This window comes from Labrus bergylta, chromosome 24, assembly GCF_963930695.1.
Source record: "Labrus bergylta chromosome 24, fLabBer1.1, whole genome shotgun sequence".
Classification (NCBI taxonomy): domain Eukaryota; kingdom Metazoa; phylum Chordata; class Actinopteri; order Labriformes; family Labridae; genus Labrus; species Labrus bergylta.
In genome coordinates, this window is record NC_089218.1 from 3,284,515 (window position 1) to 3,309,508 (window position 24,994).

The following is a 24,994-nucleotide window of genomic DNA, read 5'->3' on the forward strand; positions in this document are numbered from 1 at the left end:
TTGCATCAAACTGACTGTAGCCTATATGAAGTGATTCAGACTAACTCTGCTGTTAATAAAGATCCAGTTAAAGGCTCAGGATTTTCTGTAAAACAAGAACTAGTATTTGTACTTGTTCACAGTCCAGTCTTGAATGTTTTTTTCAGTGTGGCACCTCCTCTGGCTCTGTTTTCCAACCAACTCTCTCTCTCTCTCTCTCTCTCTCTCTCTCTTTCACACACACACACACACTCTCTCTCTCATACTTCATCTCTGTCAGTAAGTGAGCTCCAGAAGCAGCAGCAGCAGCAGCCTCTCCTCAGAGATGGAGAGCTGGTAGAAGTGCAGCAGCAGCGGCCGCTTTCCCTCCTCTTCTCCGGTGGATGTTGGATGTACGATGAGGTCTCCGCGGCTCTGGGCAGCTCTGTGCCTCCTCCTCACCGCCTCCTGCCGGCTCTGCGCGGCCGCCCGACACGGTAAGAAGCACCAGACCAGAACCGACACTGACCGAGACTGATACACTTCCCTGTTAATGAACTGACTGCATCCAGGTGGCATGCAGGGCGGCGCGTAAATCACGACTTATCCACTGACAGGAACCTCTGTCCTGTGTTCTTTTAGTTACTAATATTTTCATCTTTGAGTTTGAACTAACCTTAAACGCTTTATGTTGCAACTGTTATCTTATTTTTTTACATTTAATTAGATTACTTTGTAATCTGCCGTTTTCCCCAAACGATTTTTTGAGCTGCAGGATTTGTTACGAGCTGCATGTGTTTTGTGCCTCAAAGTATGGGGGGGGGGGGGTCACTTTTAATTCGGCGTGACACCCCATTTAATTCATGATTATTTGAGCTTTTTCTGTTCTGCACTAAGACCTACCCAGCCGGCCGGATTTGATTTCTTGCTTTTCCCTCGGTTCGTCTCAGATCTGTTTACACCGGCGGTGAATTGCGTCACTGATGATGTGACCGCGGGTTCAGCTCGGACGTGTCTGTCTGCCCGAATGAATCATTTTGTTGATCAGTCTGCGAGGACAACAACAAACACACAAACAAACATCAGGGTGGAGAGAGAGAGCGAAAACGATGCATAATGTGGTTATTGTTGTGGTTGGTTACTGTCATCGAGGGTTTAGAATTACTCACTTTACCTTCATGGTTTATAATTAATCAAGTTAAGAATATTTTAGAAGTGTGTTAAAATGGATTAAATTAGAGATGTATTTAAAATGTCAAGTAATTATAAAGGAACTTAATGAAATCATGTTTTTGCTGACAGGCAGCTGCACTGATTTTCAGGTGTATTCCAACACCTTGTGACGTCACTGCTAGGCCACACCCACCCACCATGGGTGATCCTAGATGTAGTCTGAGGTGAAACACTGCATTTCAGCTTGCTGTTTCTCTACTGCAGAACAAACTATTGTAAAGAGGCTGCAGCTGTTGTTCAAACCACAACATGCTCTAATAATGAACTGTTTATACATTTAAGGGGCTCCAGGCATAGACACAACGAGGACCCTCCAAAATACTGCAGAATATGTAATCGACATGTATTCCCTTTGCGCTGGATATCACAAGAAGTGGAATAAATCTTTCCCAAAGCTTCCTGTCACAGTAAAACTGCCCTCCATGGATATCACAAATAATACTGAGGCATAAAAATGATATAAAAACATCCAGGTTATACATTTATGAAGCTATAGGACACACTGATAGTGCTATATTGAATTTGAATACAGCTCGGCTGACTTTAGTATGCAAATACAGAGGTGTATGGAATGTCAAAATGAAGAGAAACACGCTGAATCACTGCTAAATCAATAGTTATTACTGAGTCCTGTGACTGCACAGCTGCTAAAAGTGAATCCACACAGAACTTTTTTTTACCCCCTGGGCCCCATAAGCTCACTCTGTAATCCCTCCATGGCCTTGAGCTCACTATAATTTCACTGTCAGGTACCACATAGACATTACAGCCCAATCACGCGGATTACAGACACTGACACAATGCTAATAAGACGGTAATGGACTTAAAAGGTCACTGTATAATCTTAAGATCTTGAGAGGAATATTATTATATTAGATTTTACATCTCGGCATGAAGAGATAACGGTTACTTTGTGCCATTTAAGAATTTTCATATCATAAATGAGGGAGATGCAAGTGCCAGATTCAAACTGTTTTTGCAATGTGAACACTCTGGACTCATTAAAACAGCTTTTATGTGTCTGCGAGAACTGATAGTTTGCAGTATTTTTATTTGCAGATGACAAGAAGCAAGTACGTCGAAAAAACACAAGTAAAGTCGGTTAATATTAATAACTGTTTTCAGTCAGGTGCAAAAGTAAATACAGAAACGTTTTTTTTCTCCTCTTTGGGGAGATAATGTCGGTAAACTCCCACAAAAAAAACCAGAATGTAATCATATTCTGTCTTTATATGACACCCGTTCAGCTGTTTCAACCTCAGATTCTTGTCATGTATCAATGCAGACAGACTATAAACACCTACAGGAATGTAATAGCAGTATTACAGGATGTCATACTCACAGTTGTGACTCATAACTGACCCCTCAGCTTCGTCTGCTCACAGTTACTACAGTGACTTCCTGTCTGCGTTATGCACTAACACAGTACAGTGTTTCAGCACCACGGACAGCGACTGTCAGAGTGTTTCAGCACCACGGACAGCGACTGTCAGAGTGTTTCAGCACCACGGACAGCGACCAGCAGCTAATACTAAATCCTGTTTATTACACCATGTTACAGTTAGTCATCTGTACACTGCATTAGACAAAGTGTAAAAATAAATCATGGTTTATTTAGATTTAGATCAGATTTATTTTTTATTTTTTTTCAGTGACTTAAAGTCTCTTCAACAGTATATGAAGTATCCCAGCCTGATTCACTTTTGAAAAAGGCAACTTAAGTCAAATGAATCAGTGTGGAAAGTAGTGTTGTAGTACTCGAAATAGGTCTTTGTCTCCAGACCGGTCTCGAGCCCACTTTTTGAATGTCTCTGTTTCGTCTCGGAATCGAAAACATTTTTCTCGGCCTTGTCTCGGTCTCAGACTGGGCGGACTCCAGATTTTAAATCAAAACCACCACTGAAAGGCTATTTCTCCATGTCATTACTGTGATTAGAAGGAAAACAACTTTTTTTTAAATTCAACTTATTTTAAATTCATTCATAATTCGATTTTTATCCATTGGTTACAGCTGCAATCTTCCCGGTGTTATGATCTGAGTAAGTTTCACACCCCCTGCACACAAGATGAGGATTTTTCAGTGATATTTACGGTCTTGGTCTTGTCTCGGTCTCGCCCTGCCTTGGTCTTGGTCTTGTCTCGATCCATAAATGTCTCGGTCTTGTCTTGTTCTCGGAGCACTCTGGTCTTGGGTATGTCTTGGTCTCGGTTAGTGCGGTCTTGACTACAACACTTGCAGAAAGTCTGCTTTGAGTCGTCAGAGTGAAACAAGCTTGAGACTAAAGCAAGACAGAGACAAAAGAAATGCCCTTACAACTGCAAATGTAATACTCCTTTTATTGTGTCCTTACATTATAAAATCTAGATTTTTTTTAATGAAAGTGATAGATGGTAAATTTGCATAATAAGAATTTGCAAAAATCTCAATATGATTCCGATAAGATATGTTTATCTTGTAGACTTTCTGCATGAAATTAAATGTGCAAAATGAGAATGATTGTTTCTCAGAGAGGCTCCAGTGAAGCATTACCTGCTCTCGTAGATTTATATTTAGATCAAAGAGTTTTACATCTGTGTGTGGAAGACAAAGACTTAAACAGGAGAGGCCAGCAGCAGAGACTGTGATAAATACAGGACAACAGGAAACGCTTTTAGAGATACCTGAGAACTAGAGTCCTGGTCATGAAGATAAGACCAAAAAACGAGCTATATGAATCTTACAAGAGAGGTTAATTATTTTCCAATAACTTCCTAAAGGTTGAAGGTAAAAAGAGGAAATGTCGGTGACTATTTGTCAGCTGCAGATGAATCAACATTTTGTGTTCTAGCGAGCGTTTGAGTATAAACTGAATGTAAGCCACAGTGGGGGAGTTTGTTATAATGATGTCACCAAGTGCAAAACTCTGGCTCACTGAAGTGTTTTTAATAGTTTTTGTGCAAAATGGAGCTCAAAGCGCAGAAGAAGAAGCTATAAGAATACTTCTGAGTAGATAGCTGCATTGTCAGTTTTATTTTCATCAACAAAAGAAAAAAACAAAACCAGCTTTAACCTTTAGGTACTTCCTGGACATCACAGCGAGTCTAACTTAGAGTGAAAGATGGTGTAAAGTTAGAAGTTCAAAGGTTAGCCGAGCTGAGGAGGGTTTATAACCACCCTGCCTCTGCTGCCACTCAGACAAACCACGCAGGTTGTATTCCTCCGCTCCATCCTGGCTGACTCATTCCACCTTAAATATCCTCTGTCAGCCCGCAGAGCAGAGGACGAGCAGCCACAAATGCCAGCATCACCATTATGAGAACGGCATTGGATCCAATCTGGCAGGAAGCTAATGGAGGATAAAAGCGACACACGGAGAAACTGATGATGATGATGATGATGTAGGGAAGGAGAGAGGCTGTAGTTCATTTTCTCAGATGAACATGAGTCAGCCTGAATTTCTTGATATTTACTTTTCCACGTAAAACACACATTAGACCAAAAGCGGGCGGGCACATGCACGGCTGCAAAATGTGCTTAGGTTTTTTTCAATTAATTAATTTAGCTGCCAGATCTATTCCCTGCATTAATTAAGTGTTGCGTCCAGTTCTCCAGACTCCTCATTGATTTTGAAGTTTGGTCAAGTCTTGGCAAATTAAAGTCCTGATAATAAAAGACAAGATACCAACATTCGATGTTAGGAGGAGAGGGGGTGTTCACCTCAGTCTCTTCAGTTAAAAATCCCTTTTTAAAGGGAGATTAAAATGTGAATGCAAAAGGGAAATTGTAGACACTGAACACCTGATATTAAGTTTTATATGATGTTATAGGCTCTAACAGATCAAAGAGGATAAAAAATGTCCCTAGAAACCAACAAAGAGAGGCAGAAAATGGTCTTTGTGTGTGCATGACGTCAGGATTTCAGATCAAAACGACCTCAGAAATGGCTCCTAACCTCTCTCTTTAGGTGATGATGATGATGATGTAAGGACATGAAACATACTAAAGCTTTTATCCATTTGGCTGAGATCCCAGACAGATACCTCCCCAGAAAAACAAAATGGAGCTGGAGCAGTAGTTCACCACAGAAACACAGCATGTGAAGGAGTGATCCTGTACTCTCTATTTCTTATAAGTTTTAACTGAAGAAAGCTGATTGTGAGAAAAAAAAAGATAGCAGAGTTGCCCCTGGAGAGACATAAAGACCTGCTGCTGGCTGGAACTGTCTGAGTCGAGTCATTTTATGTTTGTTTTTTTCTGTTCAAATTGAATCAGGCGGCAGAGCTTATTGCTGAGTCTGTTTCTATGACTCCCTGGGTTAAGAAATGCTGCTGATTCAACTCCACTAAAAAAGTCCCCCACTTACGAGTCACAAAAGAGGTTTCAAGGTCCTTTTTTTTTCTTATGAGAATATTCTAACTTATCGTACAGATACATTTCTTAACGTCATTGTCTTGATTTCAGTGCAGAACAAGGTGTCGGGTTTGCACGTAAAAAAAAAAAATTTGCGGTGCTGGATTAAATCAAACTGAAGGCAAGAATCAAAAATGGATCTGCACACTGCACTAAAATCTCCCAGCTACTTTAAAAATAAAAGCAACTTTTGAGCTCACAGATCTTCCTCGGACATTGAATTGCTTGAGATGTTGCATTTAAAGTTGCTGGAAGCTTTTAATAAAGTGTGCAGATCCTTTTTTTAACCATCCAGGTTAGTCCTGTTAAGATCAGAGATCTCTTCTTCAAAGAAGAGCAAAGAAAAGAAAAGCAGCAGCAAAAACACTCATACAGTACACATTTCAAAAATAAAATCGTCAGCTCAAACAGCTTCTTTCAGAAAGTTTGGATTCAAATATTCTCACTAAGGATTTTAAAACATTCAGGCAAACTTAGTTACTTACAGTTTAAATTCAGACTGCAGGTTGTTCCAAGCAAAAAAGTGCAGAACACCTTAAAGTTTTCTTCCCCAACTCAGTTCTTGATTTTGCATCTTGCCCCAGTTTGATTTCAGCGCAGCACCCTTCTGTTTTTCTGTAACCTTCCAAGATACAAACACAAACGTCTTGCAAACACTCGTGGCAGGTTGAGCTTACTCTGATGCTCTAACGGCCGATCAAACTGAGTGACACTTCTCTGCAGCATTGTCCTCGTCGTTCATTCATTTATTCATGTTTTCTAGTTCTCAGTCTTAAAGGTGTCCTTGCAGAAAACGATAGGACAAAAAACAGGTGAATCTAAATATCGTAAATGTAAATCAACCTTTTGGAAGGAGTTAACAAAGACAGAATTTGTCCTGGTTTTAAGAAAGATGGCGGGGCTGGTATATTGCATTCTTTGTGTTATTTCCTATAAAAGTGATATTTGTTAGTGGATAACATAGTTTTGGTTTTTGCAGCTCATGCTTTAACACTTCACTCGACTAAAGTTGCAGGATGTGATATGAAAACAAACTGATCAGGATTATATTTTTTTCCTTTACAGTGAATCATTCAGTTTGCTCATTACATGCCCAATTATATCAAAGTGATTTTAATTAGGTGGTAATGTTGGCAATAAGGAGGTGATTGATTGTGATGTGACAGATGGCATTGATTGACAGTCGGCAGGATGAGTTTAACGAGCTGATCATCTTCTGGAAACAGACAGAGGAGAAAAGAGGAGAGGAAGGGAGGGGAGGACAGGGGCAGAGATATGACAAGAAGAAAAGAGAGAGGGAGGGCTGTGTGGGCGGAGGACAGAGATTAGTCATCATGTGGAGTTTGGACGGAGGAGGCGGCGGCGGGTGGATGGAGAATCTCTCCTCCGTTCTATGTTTAGCAGCTCCCTCGTTTAATGGAGATTCCTCCTCTGATAGCTGCTGCACCGGCGCTTTGTTTGTGTCGTCATGTAGTCGATATTCTGTCTGACTCCTTATAGATTTCAGGCAAAAGAAAAAAGATGGGTTGTGTCGGCCCTGAGGATGTAGTAAAGAAATCTACCTGAGGGATGTTCTGGTTTTCTCATGTCAAAAAACGTGTTTTTATGATTCCATTTCAAATATTGCTCATAGCTATAGATCGTGTTTGACGATAAATTAATCTGCACGTCGTTTGTTTTGCTCTGTAGCCGCACCTGCATGCAGGATGTTTTAAGACTAATGCTTGCACACATGTGGTTTTAACAGAATTCACCTGCAGCTCATGGCTGTTGAAAAATGTCGGGGAGGAATCAATGAGAGACATTTTAAGGCAAAATCATTTCATGGAACAAGCTTCTAAATTCAACAGCATTTAAACAAGTATTACTTCCTTGTTTAACAGGATATGCTGAACCTGGCTCTGCAGAAACAAGTGAAAAATGTAAAATGTTGATCGTGTAAGATTACACATGCCATGCAAATCAGTAATGTGACCTTGTCTACAGATCCAGACTTTAATTCAGATGTTAAAACAAGTCAAAACAAATATTTGCCTTGTTCATAATGAACATTTATTTATTAAAACATTTAGTTTCAGTTTCTTTTCGAAAAAATATTTAAAAAACAGGTTTGTGCATGAAGGATGAGATTGGATTTGTTTAATATCAGCCAAAAATGAATCTGTAAAAATGTGTTTTTCTGTGTTTAAAAGTTTTAATCTGACACACTCCTCGTCTCCGACCATATCAGTGATTCAACAGTTTCAGTTTTGACTTGTGTGACATTTCTCTGACAGTGATGCTCTTAAATCTAGAAGAGTGGAAACAAAATGTGAGTCTTTTTCAAACTGTAAGAGTAAAGGAGTTGAGTGGAGTCATTAGTGTGTTGTGTTTGTGCAGTTTGTTGTGTGCACTGCAGGATGAAGTTTATTATCTTTAGCTATCACAGGATCTATGAATAATAGACATCAGCATTATATAAACCCTTTAATGAAAAACCAAACGCAAACAGGCGTAAATAAACAGAACACAGCCACCGCTTCACATCTGCTGCTGTTTACCGCCTCAACACGGATTAAGGCCTGGAAAAGGTCAACTGTAACACACACACACACACAAGGTATATATTCCCATCACTTAGCAACAACAGAGAAGACCAGTGTAGCTGCCTGCTCTTGTTGGGGTTCCCTGTCTCATTCTGTCTATTTGTGACCTTTAATCTGCTTTAATTTAATGTCAGTTTAAAGATTTCTGTTACAGCGCAATGTTGACATTTTCTGATATCAAGAGCTCTTTCTGCTTTTATCTGAGGCATGATAACCTCTTTTACAACGGCCTCTTTTAGCTCAACCAGACTTAAAGAATCTTATTGTATCCCTCCTCTGTCTAAAATGTTGCATGTTGGTATAAAATATAGATTATTGTGTGCCAAAGTAAGTGTGTGTGTCTGTAATCATGACAATTTGAATGTGCAAAAACACAGGATTTGGGATTGGGATTTGTTATACAGACATCAAAGATTAAAGGTTAAGGTAACACTTTATTTATAGGAACATTTGTTGTATTGGGAGATTTTGCAACGTCTCTTCAAATGAATGTTTCTCAGTTTTGACTGAATTCTCTGCACTTGTTGTGTTTGCAGGTTGTTTGTTTGAAAAGAAGCTCTGCCCGAGAGATCAGCTGTGCAACGATGGTGAGTTTTTCATTTTCATCCTAAACTGTCTTTCTGTGTTTTTACATTCTGTCAGCCTCAGTTAGTAGGAAAAGCCCAGAACAGTTGCTGCAGGAATAACTCTGCAGAAAGGTTGGCAACTTGTTGAATTTACATGATGACCCGAGCCAGTACATCTCTTGTTAGCTACTACATCCAGGAAATTAAGTTTCTCAGATATGGCAGGTTGTCAGGTTGATGTGGACACTTCTCTCCTTGGTGAGAAGCTCCTATGTACAGTGCCCTGAATACAGCGTGTTGAGAATAGTTAATCGAGCGATAGTGAGCAATCCCTGCAGGCTCCAGCTGCAGCGACATGCTTCAGGAAGCTTTGACGTGTTTTCAGTCCATCAAGCAGTCAGAGCTGAATGTTTGTCACAGCTCAGCCAGCATTTACCGGGCTCTCTACAATCCCTTAGTGTGATTTTAACTTCCTGTTCAAACACAGTTAGGATGTCATTACAAGAGCGTGCACGAGTGTGAGCGTGCTCCAGTGTTGAGCGTGCACGAGAGTGAGCGTTCAGATGTGTGTCTCGGTCTTCAGAGACGGATGCATTATTGATGGCAGGTTGTTTCCGCCTTGAGGATGTTTTGTTCCCTGTTCCACAGTCGGGGACATTCAGGGAACATCTGCGCCCATTTTTTTCACGACGTGTCTGATGAGGCTTTGAGGAAGTGCTCTGATTGACTGTGTGTGAATAGGCAGGGTGTGTAACAGGTTGTATTTCAGACTTCATTTAACACAATGCGTCCTGTAGCTTAAAACAGCTGTAATCAATGCTAACACCACTTATATTTTATTCATATTCTTACTAAATCTTTCCCTTTGATTCTCTTTATTCTATTGCTAATCTAAGTAGATAGTTGTATACCCATTAACACCTCTAATCTGGACAATTTGTAATAATTATATTTCATTTTAAAATGCATTCAAAACGTCCCACTTTGTATCTCTGAACATCTCGAATATTTAAGTAAAATCATTAAATCCAAAGCGTGTTTGAGCAGAAAAGATGGTTTGCATCTCTTAACGTCCACAGTCGGCCGTTAAAGAGAAAGATTATTCCAGTCTGCACTAAAAGAATGACCCAATTTTATGTCCTTAAACATCAGTTATCTTCACTTCACCGCTGCAGTATTAAAATCAAATAAACTGGAGCCAGACTGCATTTAAAAACAACAAATGTTTCTTTAAAAATCCTGTAATCTGTGTTTAATTGCTTTTACAGTTAGCAAAAGAAATCCTCCGCTCAGACAAGAAGAAGAATTTTGTTTCTTACAAGATCTGTTTTGTCTGCAAGACTATAAACAGTATAAAATAATCCAGTCTGTGCCATAAAACATCTGTAGTCGATGATGCGAATAAAATCCTTCCAGACGGCATTGAGCAAACATCATATTTTGTTTCTTTTCACATCTCTGTCTTTCACTCTTGAGAAAAGAGATTTAAACCAGCAGACTCAACTACTGCATCTCTCTGTGTGAGCACACTCAGTCGTCATTCGAGCGAAAGAGAGTGTGTGTGTGTGTCTCTGACGTGTGTGTGTGTGTGTCTGTGTACCACTATGTGAGTGTGTGAAAAATGATTGGTTTCTCGAGATTCGTCAGATGGGCATCGAAGGTGGAGAGAGCAAGGTAAGTGATGCGGAGTGAGAGAAACAGAGAGAAGAAGAGCGAGAGCGCAACGTAAACAAGGTCTCCCTCCGTCACCGCTCTCTGCCAATCGCAGTGTGTCCTGGCCGTCTCTATGACAACAGTGACATCACTTGCCTGACGACCGTGTGTCTCCCTCATGGGTGTGTGTTTGCGGGAGTGTTTGATGAGGGCTGGAGGGAGGCAGAGGTGATGACTCACTAAGGCCCACATGCACACACTCATACGCACAATGCACACACAAAGCTTTGCAATGTGTGTAGGATTTCTGTGTTTTAAAATATATTCACGTGTTCGGTTGTGCACATGTGTGAAAGTGTAGTCTGTGCCTCTTATGAGTGTGTGTTTGAATTCACTGCATTATTGTGTTTATTTAAATGTGTGTTGTGTGTGCTTAAATGCTTGTGCATGCGAAAGTGTCTTTCATTTTCCTCCAGTGAACATCAGCTGTGTGGAAATGAACTGAGCTGCTTTTATGGTCCAAAAAAGAATCAGAAACAAATATTTTCCTGGATAAATTAGAAAAAAACAGGATATGTTTGTGTGCTTGATTATGTGCGAGTCTGCTCTGCCTCAGTCTTTGAACTGGTTCACTGAGGCCAGGATGTTTGTGTCCACCTGCATTGAGTCAATGCTAAGCTGCTTGGGGCTTTCATGTGGTGTAAAGGATCAGTTCCCTCAATTTATGAGACTCATACCCACCTTCTTTGGAACATTTCAAATGAAGAAGTAAACCCAAGGAGGTCAAAGATATGATATGAACGATATGAAACCTGTTTTTAGATAAGAGAAGATAAGAGAAGATAAAAACACTTTCTTGTCTGTTTGCACGGAAATGTGTTTCTTTACAAGCTCATAAATCCTCTCATCAAATGATGTATACTTTTTTCATTTGATCATGTTATGAATGAGTGCATGCTGTTTAACTGTTCTCAGGAGAGTCATAAAGAAAGCTTTTGGTGTTTTCCTGTGCAGACGGTTTGTTCGGACAGTGCCAGGCCCCTCGTCAGACCCCGGTCCAGTACCAAGTGTCTGTGCCTGTCCTGCACAAGCTGCAAGAAGTCCTCAAAGACCTGATGGTTCAAGGTGAGTCCACTTTAGCATTAGGCTTTATTTTATTTATTCATTTTACCTTTATGTCACCAAATATTCTCATTGAGCTACAAGAAGAGTCAAAGTCAGTCAGCATTAAAGTAATGTCTGACATTTCTGTCCCAGGTCTGACCTGGAAGGATGACATCACTCAAGCCATCATTGGCCGAGAGCTGAGTCACGTTCCCACCATCAGCTCCTCCAAACTTCATGAGAAGTCGCCCAAACAGTAAGAAGCAAATAAAAACAGTTTAAATAATGCTGAATCAGTGATTACGTACAGAGAATGAACAATCTCTTATTCTTTTGAAATGAATAGAAAGTCTTCTTTCTCAGGTTTTCCAGGCAGCCAGGCGGTCTGGGTCAGAGGAGGGTTCAGGGGCCCGAGGATCCAGCTGACCCTGTGATGATGCAGCAGTATGTGGACTACATGATCCTTGATCCTTCCCGATCCTCCTCTGTGCACATGCAGACCCCCCTGCTGGACCCTTACACCTACCACCAGGTGGGAAGAGTGTAACACCAAATAATTGCTTTAAATTTGGGATTTAGTTTTACCTTTCAATGCCAATGACTTCATGTCTGTCTCTTCAGTTTGTTGAGTTATTGTGCCCCCTAGTGGCCATTAAAAGCCCATGTCTGTTGTCCTTACAGCAGCAGTACGGCTACCAGGATGAGGAGGAGCGCTCCCTCAACACTCTGGATGATAATCCAGCCTTCCCGTTCCTGACCTCCTCCTCCCGCTCCAGATCCCGAGGAGACCCTTTGGACAGAGATCGGCAGCTCCTCCAGGACCTGGTGTCCTTTTACCTCACCTCCCCTTCCTCCTCTTCCTCCTCTTCCTCTTCCTCTTCCTCTTCCTCCTCCTCCTCCTCCTCCTCCTCCCCTGTGCAGTCCCTCTCTCGCCAAAAAGGGGCTTTGGCAGCAGCAGCGTCAGCAGGATTTCCCTCTTCTTTGTCCTCATCTTCCTCGTCCTCTTCCTCGTCCTCCTTCTTCCCTGAGCTGGACTTCCCTCTGGACTACGGCGAGGACTACGTTTCCCAGGTGGCTCAGCTCAGCAAGCAGCAGCAGCAAGAGCAGGCGGAGAAGAAGGCTCAGGACGAGTATGACGCCCTGTCAGGACTAGATGGTGAGAAAAGAAGAAAAGACATGTAGAATGAGAGAATAACAGATTTTTTACATGAATCTTGAAGTTCAAAATCTTGGAGATTAAAGATTTATACCTTGCAACAGGTGGATCAATGTCATGCTGACTAAAGAAAATAACAATGCAATTAAGAAAACAAAAAGCACAACTCCCCCAGAGCACAGAAAGAAATGAATGAAGTTATTTTCTTTTGGTTCTTTAAGTATATTTTGATGCTTCACTAATACTTTGGTTTTTGACTTAAGATTCATTTACAAATACTGGACGTATAAGAGAGTACTTGAGTTATGCATTTTTCAGCTAAAGAAAAGATCATGATGTGAAATCTGATTTATAAATGTAGTGTCATAAGAAGCCTTTCACAAACTGTTAATGAGCTCTTGCTTGTGTTTTCAGAGCGCTCCCTGCAGAGGCTGTCTCTGCTGCTCGATCACTACGGCCTCGACATGAAGGATTTGTCCTCCGAGCAGAGAGACAAGCTGCCGGCCGCTCTGAAGCAGCTGCAGCTCGACAGCACCTTCGGATTCAAAGAAACGAAAGGTGAGTTCTTTCTGTGAAGATGTGACTGACGTTCTTTGCAAACAATTGTAAAGTTATTTTCTTGTACTCACAATTTAAACTAAAACCACTCACAAATCTGAGAGAAACTCAAGTTTTAACATGTAAGCTGTATCATCAGAAAACACAGCTGTGCTCTGCAGGACTCTGAAGCACTGGGTCCAAATACTCATTCATTTATTTTGGGTTGCATCAGGTATGATCATATGATGTTTGTTTTTGTTCTCAGATAAATATGGAAACAGTGCGGACAAAGGAAAGAAGGTGAGATCTGTTTTGTTTTATTCTTTAACCACCAACAGAAGAAGAATTTTCTTTATTTTAAGAGGACATTTATCAGGCTATAAAGTACAGGATGCAGACTTCTGATGTCTTTAAATGTTTAAGTAGGACGACAGACGTACTTCAGATAAAATGTTATCAGTGCCTGAAAAGAAAACAATAATGCTGAAAAGATTTTTGAAGTAGCTTCAGGTTTGATAGAAGCACACATCAGCTGTTAAGAGCCCACGTTCATAATACTCTTCTGAATTTTTTAAACTGTATCTTGAACCATCAGATGACAGCGGGTTCCATGTCTTATAAGAAGCCGGCCCCCGAGGCTCCGCCCCCCGCCGTCAATCCCCCAAAACCAGAGGAAGCTCAGAAAGATTCTCCTCCACCTCCTGCTGAAGAGGTCAAACAGGACAAACCAGCAGCCAAAGCAGACGAGTACGGATACATCGTCACCAATCAGAGGTAGATTTCATCACGTCCACCTCCTGCTTCAACCAATCAGAACTACTCCTTGTGTGTGGGTGAATGTGGCGTCCAGTTTTACATGTTTTTTGGTTGTTTTTAAGTTTTTGATGTGTGTGGACAGAGAGGAATCAGAGGGAGAGCTAAAAAGTCCAAAAGAATACAAGTTATGCACCTGAAGTTTTTATTCAAGCTTAAAAAGTTCAAATGCGTGTAAAACAAAGGTTTACTTCAAGTTCAAACTTAGGGAGGAAATGAGAATTAAACAGTCACGGTAAATCCAGCAGGAAAAGAGAGAAGGCGGAAAATTGTTTGACACAATTTTGTCCACAGCTGATGAATTTATCTGATGAGCTGAGCATAGTGAAGCTGATTAATACTGTGTGGGACTAAAAACATTTTAGGAACACAAGTCGATAATATATGGAAATAAAGGCAGATGGACATTTGTGGACTAAAAACGTAATTTCTACATTTTTGTGAAACAATTTTTAGTGCTTTGTGGTCTTCTGACATAATACTTAGGTCCTAGAAACTTACACCCTCAGGCCAAACAGCAAAAGGAAAAAGTGGAGGGAGCTGAATTAGATGTCTAAATTAGATGTCAGGAAGTAAGGAATGCAAAAGGAGACCAGGATGCAAGAAATTAAGTTTGGAAAGAGCACGGACAGAAGACGACACTAGAAGAAACGTTAGAAATTCTGTGTGTTTATGAGTGTATACGTGTTTGTGTTTGTCTGTGAATGTGTGCGTTTTGTCACCACAGCCCCCTCAGTCTGAACGACGGGGTGCGATTGTTGGAGAGTCTGTCTGAGAGGAGCGGCCTCTCCACCGCCTCCATCATCAACGTCAGGTAGGAGCGAGGATGCTGGTGGGCACGTGTTTGATAACTGTGCGGCTTCCTGATGATTTTGAATCCACCTGTCCTGAGCTCACATACTGGATCACTGACTCTTAAAACTACCCAGAGCTGATTTTGGAACCTGAACGCCTCATGAGATGTCACACCTGTTGGAGCGAAGAAGCTGCTTATTCTCTGCATGTGAAAGTGAATTTACCTGCTTGATCCAAACCTGCAATAATCTGCTCTTAATCCAGTTTAAGAGAGAGTTTTTAATGCACTGCCTAAGTAAGAATTACTTAGTATGTTCCTGCACTGATCATAACTTTGGATCTGCTTCTGTGTTCTCTCCTCTGCAGTGTCGTCGGACCTTCAATCACCTTCAGAATCAGACCGAACTCCAAGAACCTGACGGCTGGAGAAGTGGCGGAGAAAGCAGGTAAACAGCTGCATTTTAGAACTCAAACATTTAGAGGACTCCAATGTGCTGCAGAGGGTTTGAGCATTTTGCAGAAATGTTGTTGTTGTCTTATCCCTGCAGTTGCAGAGAAGAACTTTCTGGAGTCTGAGACAGGCCTGAAGGTGCTGCAGAGCGGAGTCGGAGAGGTGGGTGCTTGTAATTTAGGCAGTGGTGCAGGAGGTATGAAGAACCCTCGTCTTACAAAAAACACCAAAACCACACTTTTAAAGTACCAGACTACAAGTCAGTGTCCTGCTCTAACGTTAGAAATTGAAAAGTTGTGCAGTCAAATGGTCCTGGGAATGTTTTGCTATTAAAAAATAATGCTTCTGCTGCTTTAGTAAACTTGCAGCGTACATGTTTTTGAGCATGTTTTCACTAATCTGTATAAACTACTGTTGTACGGGAAAATCATAAAAGCTGTAGTTAAGTTTAGTTGATTTAGGTAACTATACTTCGTCCCCTTATATTGCTGAAATCCCTCGAAATGCAACGAGATCATTATCTTGAAAAGCCGCATTCAAAACCAAAATGTATATGGTTCCTTTATTTTGAAATCCGCTACCGGAAGTCCGGTTCGTTTATGTACTGTCCAACTTGACACTCCTCATGTTTCGGTCCATGTGAGAGAGGCAGCAGGCCCGGAGAGTAGAGAGAGGCTCTGCATCGTTTGGTGAGTGAAACAGGAGCTAACTTAGGCTAATTAACATTTAATTAATATTCAGAAACAGTTTAATAATCAAGCAGTTAACCGTGATGTTGTTTTAAGACGTTAAAAAACAAATTTGTTGTCATTATCTCCTAAGAAAATATTTTACAAAGATGAATAAATATTATAAATAGTGAGCATTAGGGACGTTATCTGCATCACATTCCATAAATGTAATTTTTGTACACTAAATATGAAGTTTCTGTTGCAGTATATGTACTGGACAGTGTTTATATTATATTCCTAACAATAGTATCAGTATGAGACAGTTAAAGACTTGATGATAATATTTAATGTATTTGAGAAAGATAGTCCTGACCTCCTCATTTATATTGCTTCTTTAAAATCAAAGTAAGTTTTATATTTGATGCTCTTTATATTTTTAAAGTTTAATTATTTAGTTTGCTGCTCCAAAACAAACTTTATATCTGTTAAAGTATCAGTAGAAAATACCATGAATATTTTTTTACACTGCAATGACTTTAATTTATTAAAAAGTGTATCCAGTTTTTTTCTGCATGGAAGGAATTCTGCAGATGGTTTAAAGGATGTTTTGTTGTTTCATGGCCTCTTGGATGGATTCATCTTCGTATAATGAGCCGTGTTGAACGTCTCTGCGGCCTCTTGTAATTCATTAAATACAGAAGAAGAAAACTTGGGCTGTGTTGAGGTCTTAAAAGTGAACCACTTCTGTCCTTTGAGCACATGTAGCGTCTGTCATCCATTTTCTTTTTTTCTCCTGTTTTGCTCTGAACCCCACTGGGCCCCTTTCTACTAGCAGGTGAAGTCCCCTCTCTACCCTCTAGCACACACACACACACACACACACACACACACACACACACACACACACACACACACACACACACACACACACACACACACACACACACACACACACACACACACACACACACACACACACAATGAGAGTGTCACATTCCTGAGGCCCACAGAAAGGAATAAGAAGGTCTCAGAGGTCAAGAGAGACAATTCATTCCGGAGGAGGAGGAGGAGGAGGAAGAGGAGGATTTAAAGGACAGGGAGAGAAAGTCAGAGAGGGGAGAGAAACATGGGAGAAAAGAAGGGAGGACAGGAGAGAATGAAATGTAAGAGAGGAGAAGTGAAGGAGAGAACAGGAGAGGCCAGATTGTGTGAATGTTTAAAATAATAATCCAACACGGGAGATCTAAAGTTCCTCTTTGCCCCCTCCTGCCACAGAACAATGATGGGAAAGTGTTGCCCCTGGCGACCAGAGTCCAGCCTCCTGGCTCCCGCTGGTTGTTCGCCACACTGGTGGCCATGGCGTGCATCGGCAGCATCCTGGTGGCGGGCATGACCATCGTTTGCCTGCGCCACCACGCCCACAGGCTGGCTGCAAAGAAGCTGGGACTGGGACCAGAGGGGGGCAGCTTCAGCCACCAGGAGTACCAGGTGAATAAGAACACCTTCATGCTTTGAATTTAACACTTGTACTACTTTACAGTGCACGTTGTGTTTTTTGTATTTCTCTTATGTTTAATGTTCTGTGCTTCAAATGTTGGAGCTACCTTGCACACATATTGCCTGACAGAGTTCTATCTTGTCTTATTTTATTAAAAAAGTGTTTTTCTTTAATAACTGAAGTAGATGTACCAGTCTCTCAGTGTATATGTAGGTAACATAAAAACCATTATCTGACATTTTGCATTCACCCAGATACTTAAAGAGCTTCAAGAGAACAGAATTAGATCTAAATCAAGTTGACACAAACAGAGAAACACCCCTCCAAATAAATGATAATGTGAATTTAATAAGATGTAATTTGGCACTTTTATGATTGCAGCTTGTTGCAGGGTCTCCAGAAAGCAGAACAATCTGTGTGTGCACGTTTTAAACACTTTAACCTGTGCACAAATAGCACTGTACAAAAACATGCATAACTGGCTCACCAGGACCTGTGTCGTCAGCACATGGCCTCCAAAGGCGCCTTCGGTCGCCTGGAAGCCGCTGCCCTGGGCGCCGTGGGAGGAGCGAGCGGAGGAGGAGGTGCTGCTGCTGTCAGTGGAGGAGGAGGAGGAGGAGGAGGAGCAGGAGCAGGAGCAGCAGGAGGAGGAGGAGCAGACTCGAGGGTGAGCAGCGTGTCATCCCAGTTCAGCGACGGAGCCCAGCCCAGCCCGAGCTCCCACAGCAGCACGCCGTCGTGGTGCGAGGAGCCGGCGCAGGCCAACATGGACATCTCGACGGGCCACATGATACTGGTCAGTGTGTGCGTCATGTGATCACTCAGGTGTTCCTGTGAGAAGGAAATGTACATAACCTAGTTTCAGGAGAAATGTCGTTACAAGGTGTCTCAAGCCAAAAAGGTTAAGAACCACTGGTGTAGATTTTCAAATGATAATCTAATATGACATGTCGTGTATGTTTGTCTCAGGCCTACATGGAGGACCACCTGAGGAACAAGGACCGTCTGATGAAGGAGTGGGAGGCTCTGTGCTCCTACCAAGCCGAGCCCAGCGCCGTTTCTGTGGCCCTGAGCGACGCCAACGCCAAGAAGAACCGCTGCCCCGACTCTGTGCCCTGTGAGCTCCTGCAGCCGCCTCACTGACACAACATCTAGTGATAAAAAGAAAAGGCAAAGCACAACACTACTCAGGCCAAATTTAGAGAAATATGTCCGTCTGAGATGTTACAAAAGTTGTTAGTTGATACAAAATAAATACGGTATATAAGTTGTTTTTGACTACCTCAAAGCTTCTTAAGGGAAAGAGGAAATGTGGATTCTGAGGGGTTAAATGTCACTGTCGTCCTGTAGATGACCACTCCAGGGTGAAGCTGAAGGCGGAGATTAACCCTTCACGCTCTGACTACATCAATGCCAGCACCATAGTAAGTCAGCTGTTGACACCATTGTAACCACCTTAATCCTCTATGAAATCACGATGTCGTCTTGCAATCTGAAAAATAATTCAGCTGCTCGAGTAAAGCCGTGCTATTTAAGATAGTTTTTTAGTGCCTATGTATGACCTCTAACCCCCCCCCCCCCTTTCAGATTGAGCATGACCCCCGGATGCCGGCTTACATCGCCACCCAGGGCCCCCTGTCGCACACCATCTCTGACTTCTGGCAGGTGAAACGAAACATTTATTTATATATTCGGATTTAAGTTTGTATACATTGAAATGAAGCTATAGTTGTGTGCACTGAAGATCTATAGATATACTTGAGTTTTTAAGGCTCTAGATTTAAAAATGTGGATGTGCACAAATAGAATAAGAGGGTGGCTTGTTGTGTCTGTTGTTGTAGATGGTTTGGGAGAACGGCTGCACGGTGATCGTGATGATGTCGGCTCTGGTGGAGGACGGAGAGAAACAGTGCGACCGCTACTGGCCTGATGAGGGCTCGTCTCTCTACCACATCTACGAGGTGAGCACAGTGTTTGTGCCTGTTTGTTTTCATGTTAGCACACTGTGAGTCCTTTAACAGCTGTATTCATGTATACCTGTCCAGGTGAACTTGGTGTCTGAACACATCTGGTGTAACGACTTCCTGGTGCGGAGCTTCTACCTAAAGAACGTGCAGACGCAGGAGACCCGCACACTCACTCAGTTCCACTTCCTCAGCTGGCCTGCTCAGGGCATTCCCACCTCCACACGCCCCCTGCTGGACTTCCGCAGGTACAGATGCTTTCTGCACATCCTCGTACAAGAGAGATACATCGAGTCTTACTGTCAGCTAAAGAGAGTGAAAATGCATGACATCTGAACTTCTCATGATGTGATCCTTCCATCATTCATCTGAATGTCCTGATCCTACAAACTGTGTGAACATAGTTATGAACATGCCATGATGATGAGTTTCCGCTGTGTTTTTACATAGAAGAAGACATGCAAAAAAACACATGTCAAAATCATACAATCCCTCTATTCTCCCCTCTCTGTCCCTCATCCCCCTCCCCTCCTCTCCTCCCCCCTGTGCGATGGAGGTCAGCGGGGCCATGGCTTTAATTTTAACATATCTGTCTGTGTCATTCTTGTGGTTTGCAGCTAGTAGTCTGGGTCCAGTTGCATAGTCACAAAAATGATCATGGACTTATGTGGCTGCAGCAGGAGGTCCATCGCCGAAACCTATTAATTACCCCCTCTATCTGTCTAACTATCTGTCTGTCTGTCTTCCTTTCTGTTAATCTGTTAATCCACAATTTATTTATTTCCTTTCTCTTCTCAGCATTTTCCTTCTCCTTTTTGTCTCTTTAGGAAGGTGAACAAGTGCTACAGAGGACGATCCTGCCCCATCATCGTGCACTGCAGGTACCTAACTACGATGATGACTTATAACACCTTAAAATAAGTTACAGTCAGACTTTTGTGATTAAAGGTATAATGAGTAGAATTATATGAAAATGTTTACATAAAAATATAAATTAATTAAAAATTGACTATGTATTTTTTTACACTAGTTACACTTACATTACCTTCAATATTTCAAGCATTTTTCAAAGCCAGAGAAATCATTAATTTTATAGTTGTTACGACTTTAAAGCTAGAAAAATGCTATTGTAGTACAACTTATGTCCACTAGATGGCAGCATTTCTCTTAAAATGCACAAAAGAGTAGGAATAGTCAAGTAAATTAATTTTGTTTTAAGCTTGTTTAGCTTTTTAATTCATCAGGGAATGTCTTCATCCTGACTTCATATGTTTTTAGTTTAAACTGTTGGGTATTTACATTACCTCAAATACTCTAATAATTAGCAATAGTTAATTATACTCTTTATGTAGCACAGCAGTTTCATGTTTTGTATTGAAACTATGTTAAATTGCATTGTCTTTATTAAATAAATAAATTCAAATTGAAGTTTAAAGTTGACTTTGCTTTGTTTCCATAGTGATGGCACAGGCCGGACTGGGACTTACGTCCTGATCGACATGGTTCTTAATCGCATGGCTAAAGGTGAGCTATTTCTATGTTTGTTATTTGATGGGTTTTTTTTATTTTAAATGTGTAGTGTTGCTAAGAATATGTTACTTGTGTTCCTGCAGGTGTGAAAGAGATCGACATCGCTGCTACTCTGGAGCACGTTCGAGACCAGCGGCCCGGGATGGTTCGCACCAAGGTGCTTACTGAACTGCTGATTGTGTGTTCGCTGTAATAAAAATGCAAAAGGCTGACCACTGCAATTAAGAAGACCCTTGCTCCCCCACTCATCACATCTTGCATAACCCCCTGCTTGTCTTTCTCACGAAACACCAGGGGGGACACAGCCTCCCCTAGCCCTGGTACTCCAGGAGTGCACGTATGATCCAGGTACCGACCGCAGCGGGACTCGAACTCGGCACTTGCCGCTATGTGTGCCTTCAGAGTTAAGACTCTCATCCACCACGCCACCGATGCCCTTCACACTTTTGGATTTGCTCCGGGTGTATTTATCTTCGTAATTTTGGATGTTGAACTTTAAAATTCACTGAGTCCTGATAAGGCTGGAACCCACAACATCTGGACTCCCAGAGCATCTTCTACCTCCTGAGCCACAGAGACAGGTGCTTCTCTATGTTTCTTAGACCTTTTCAGTCTTTCCTTTGGACTCAGACTTTAAAAATTCACTGAGTCCTGATAAGTCTTGAACCCACAACATCTGGACTCCCAGAGCATCTTGTACCTCCTGAGCCACAGAGACAGGTTCTTCTCTATGTTTCTTAGACCTTTCCAGTCTTTCCTTTGGACTCAGACTTTAAAAATTCACTGAGTCCTGATAAGTCTTGAACCCACGACCTCTGGACTCCTAGTCCATCCTCTACCTCCTGAGCCACAGAGAGAGATACCTGGAATAGTTTTAGAGATCTTTTCAGTCTTTCCTCTGGACTCAGACCTTTAAAAAACACTGAGTCCTGATAAGGCTTGAACCCACGACCTCTGGACTCCCAGCCAGTCCCCTTTGCCTCTGCGCTATTCACACAGACACCTGTCATATGTCTTTAAGTGCTTTTCTCTCTTTCTTTTGGACAGTGGCCTTAAAAATCCACTGGGCACAAGTAAGGTTTGAACTCACAACCTCTGGATTCAAAGTCAGTCCTCCATCTCTCTGAGCTACAGACACATTCACTTGACAGCTTTAACGCTTTCAGTCCTTCCTTTGGACTCAGACTTTTAAAACTCATTCTTCCTGAGTAAGAGAACCAATCTGCTCCAAAACAAGGATGGACTTCTGGATCCTCAGGCAGTCCTCTGACCTGAGCCGTAGAGCTGAACACTGAAGTGTATTTCCTATAGCTTTCTTTTTAGAAGCAAACATTCATGTACAACTTTCCTCAACAAGAATTGAACCCACAATCCCAAATCAAAAAGATTTTATGTTTTTTAAACTCCTTCTCTTCTTGTTTCAGGACCAGTTTGAATTCGCTCTGACGGCCGTGGCTGAGGAGGTCAACGCCATCCTCAAAGCTCTGCCCCAGTGAAACCAGTACGACCGTGACCGGCCTCCTGTCTGCACCCTTGACTATCCCATTAAGGCTCTTGTCTTGTCTCTTCTTTTCTCTTTATGGTGATGATGATGAAGATAATTATGATGAGGAACGATGTTGTACTTCACAATCTGCCCATCAAAAATTAAAAACAGGATGATTTCAGGTCAGGAAGGACTCACACATTTATCAGTCAGGTCCCGTAGTCACAAACATTCAGAGAATCCTCTCAGAGAGCTCCTAACTCAGCTTAGCCTAGGAGTGTTTCAGGAACAATCTCTTAGTTACTCTGAGCGAGAATTTGCGATTTGTTGATCCAAAAAAAAAGGAATCTAAAGTCAGACGTTGTGTAATTAAGAACATTATGAAATTAAGATCTGTGATCATTTGTAAGACGTACTAGTATAAAGCCAATAAAATGTTTGAATCACATGCCCACATGTGCAGCAGCCTCTTCACCTGATGATCGTTATATCATCAGGTGAAGAGCCTTAATTACTGGTGATTGGATGCACCTGTGGAGGTCACCACAGGTAGACATGTGGATTAAAATGTCTGCACCAATAATTTTTTTTTCTGTACCGCCCAACTCAAAAAGATTCTTCTTCATGTAGAGTTTGAAGAATGTTTCTTCAGTTTCTCCTCACCTTGAGAATAAGCATGATAAAAGTCCTCCCCAACAGTTTGACACCTCAGGAGCTAAAAACCTTTGTGAATAACGTTCATCTTTACACAGATCTAGTCTCAACTTTAAGGGGAAATTCTTAGAAAACGTCCTGATTATAAGACTCTTCTTAGAATTTTGTCACTTGGACCAACTCTTTGTATTGAGGAGGCTTTGTGAATACAGCCCCTAATGTTTGAATGTGTTTGCGCTACAGTTATGTTGCGTTCAGGGACATTCAGGTGGAAATAGTGTTATGTATTCAAAGCTAATTTGCATGAAGGTTAAACTAGGAAATAAACGACCTTTAGACTTAAAAGTTTTCTCTTTGGAGATGATTTTGGTTTATGTTCTTTGCAGTCATATTGTTTTTGTTTAGCACGTCGATTGTGCCTTTTTTCATAACCCACTCAGCTTAGAGTCCCGTTTAAACCTGTAACATTTACAAATCTAGTATCAGTCATGAAAAAGACCGTCACTGCAAATATATTCTTACACTATTAATATTCACAAATACAACAGAAACGTGTACTTCATTAACAAAATACGTCAAGTTAATTTATTTTCTTCAGAATTTTTCTTAATTTGCTTAAAGAGATAACATACATGTAGCTCTTTCATAGCTTTTTCAGTTGGTTCAGCTTTTTAAATTAATGACCTGCCTCATAAATCAGAAACTTATTGATACTTGCCCACCACTTTTGCATTTGCTATCCCGTCTGACCGTCCTTGAATGCATCGTTGACTATTCAAACCTAAGATTTTACTTAAACTTGTGAAAATCCAGTCAGACAACTTAAAAATGATTCTCTAATTTTACTCTTATTAAAACAGAATCCTAACATTTCCTCTAATATGTTGTCGTAGTTTGTCTAAATTGTGCTGCTGTTGGGACAGCCTGTGGGTTTTTTTTGTCTCCTTGAGGACACAAAATTATTTTAAAAACTACTCTAGAAAGGCCTAAATATTGGATTTACAAACATGAAAGTCCCTGGTAGAGTGATGAGATGTTGTGATTGTTTTCACTTCCTGCTCAGCTTGTTACTTCCTGTCCTCTCATCATCACACGAACAACACCTGAAAATACAAACATACGACGTGCGTCTCTGTGTGCCATTCAGATCATTTGACGTCCCTGGATGAATATATATTGTTGTAAACCTCATGCAAGTCAGAAAATGAATAAAAAAAAATCACTAAAAAAAATCAAGAAATGCTATTCTATTAAAAGAAGAAAAGCTATTTTGTATATGTGAGACCTTAAATAAATCTTTTCGTGTTTAAGTGCTGCAATCACTTGTGACTTCTGTGACTTTCTCTACTTTTAAACCTTTTTTTTTTTTTACTGTTAACAGGCAGCCAGTGGAATATTTCAGTCCATTACAAGAGATCATGATGTGACCTCTGACCTCATATCCAAACATGATTAAACTGAGAATTTACACAGCAGGAATAAATCAGCATGAAAGCCACCTGAGGTTGGATCCATGACTTTATAAATAACTTTTGTCACATTTCATTCTGTAATAATGAGTCTTACTTGTTGCTAAAGGTCAGGGGTCATCAGCTACATTTATCCATAGGTCAGCTCTTTTCTTGAGGTGCCACTTTAAAATATGCTTGCACATGCACCTGACTGCTGTCAAGCCAGATATGAAGTTTGTCAGAAATGCAATTTCTTTCATTTACCTCATGTGAGTATTTTGGTTAAATCAGATGATTTGTAGGCCACCAGTTGATCATTGCTATAAGTTAATCTAGATATAGCTTCAGGACAACGAATAGTGTTCTGACTCAATTTCCTTTGATTTCAATTTAGCCCAACCCAGATAATAAAAAAGCACCAAGCTAAGTGTTAAAATTTTCCCAGTCTTCTGAAAAACATTTGCCAAGTCTCACTTATCGACTCAGTTATGATCTA

General features: G+C 41.1%; 1 protein-coding gene across 4 annotated transcripts; it reads left to right on the forward strand.

Moving 5' to 3' along the window:
- The first annotated feature begins 226 nt into the window (after window positions 1–226).
- Window positions 227–24,366, forward strand: ptprnb (protein tyrosine phosphatase receptor type Nb). 4 transcript variants are annotated; one of them, XM_020648219.3, is made up of 23 exons: window positions 227–455; window positions 8,703–8,753; window positions 11,400–11,510; window positions 11,643–11,745; window positions 11,853–12,021; window positions 12,171–12,645; window positions 13,060–13,203; window positions 13,451–13,485; window positions 13,781–13,959; window positions 14,726–14,812; window positions 15,160–15,239; window positions 15,342–15,406; window positions 17,191–17,403; window positions 17,919–18,209; window positions 18,383–18,530; window positions 18,764–18,837; window positions 19,001–19,078; window positions 19,255–19,374; window positions 19,459–19,625; window positions 20,205–20,258; window positions 20,837–20,901; window positions 20,991–21,064; window positions 22,332–24,366. In XM_020648219.3, the coding sequence occupies exons 1-23, from the start codon at window positions 377–379 to the stop codon at window positions 22,401–22,403; spliced, it is 2,934 nt and encodes a 977-aa protein (XP_020503875.2). In that variant the 5' UTR covers window positions 227–376; the 3' UTR covers window positions 22,404–24,366. The 4 variants fall into 4 exon arrangements, with proteins under 4 accessions (XP_020503875.2, XP_020503874.2, XP_020503873.2 ...); XM_020648218.3 differs by having other exon boundaries at window positions 12,174–12,645; window positions 17,904–18,209; XM_020648217.3 differs by having other exon boundaries at window positions 228–455; window positions 17,904–18,209.
- The last annotated feature ends 628 nt before the right edge of the window (window positions 24,367–24,994 follow it).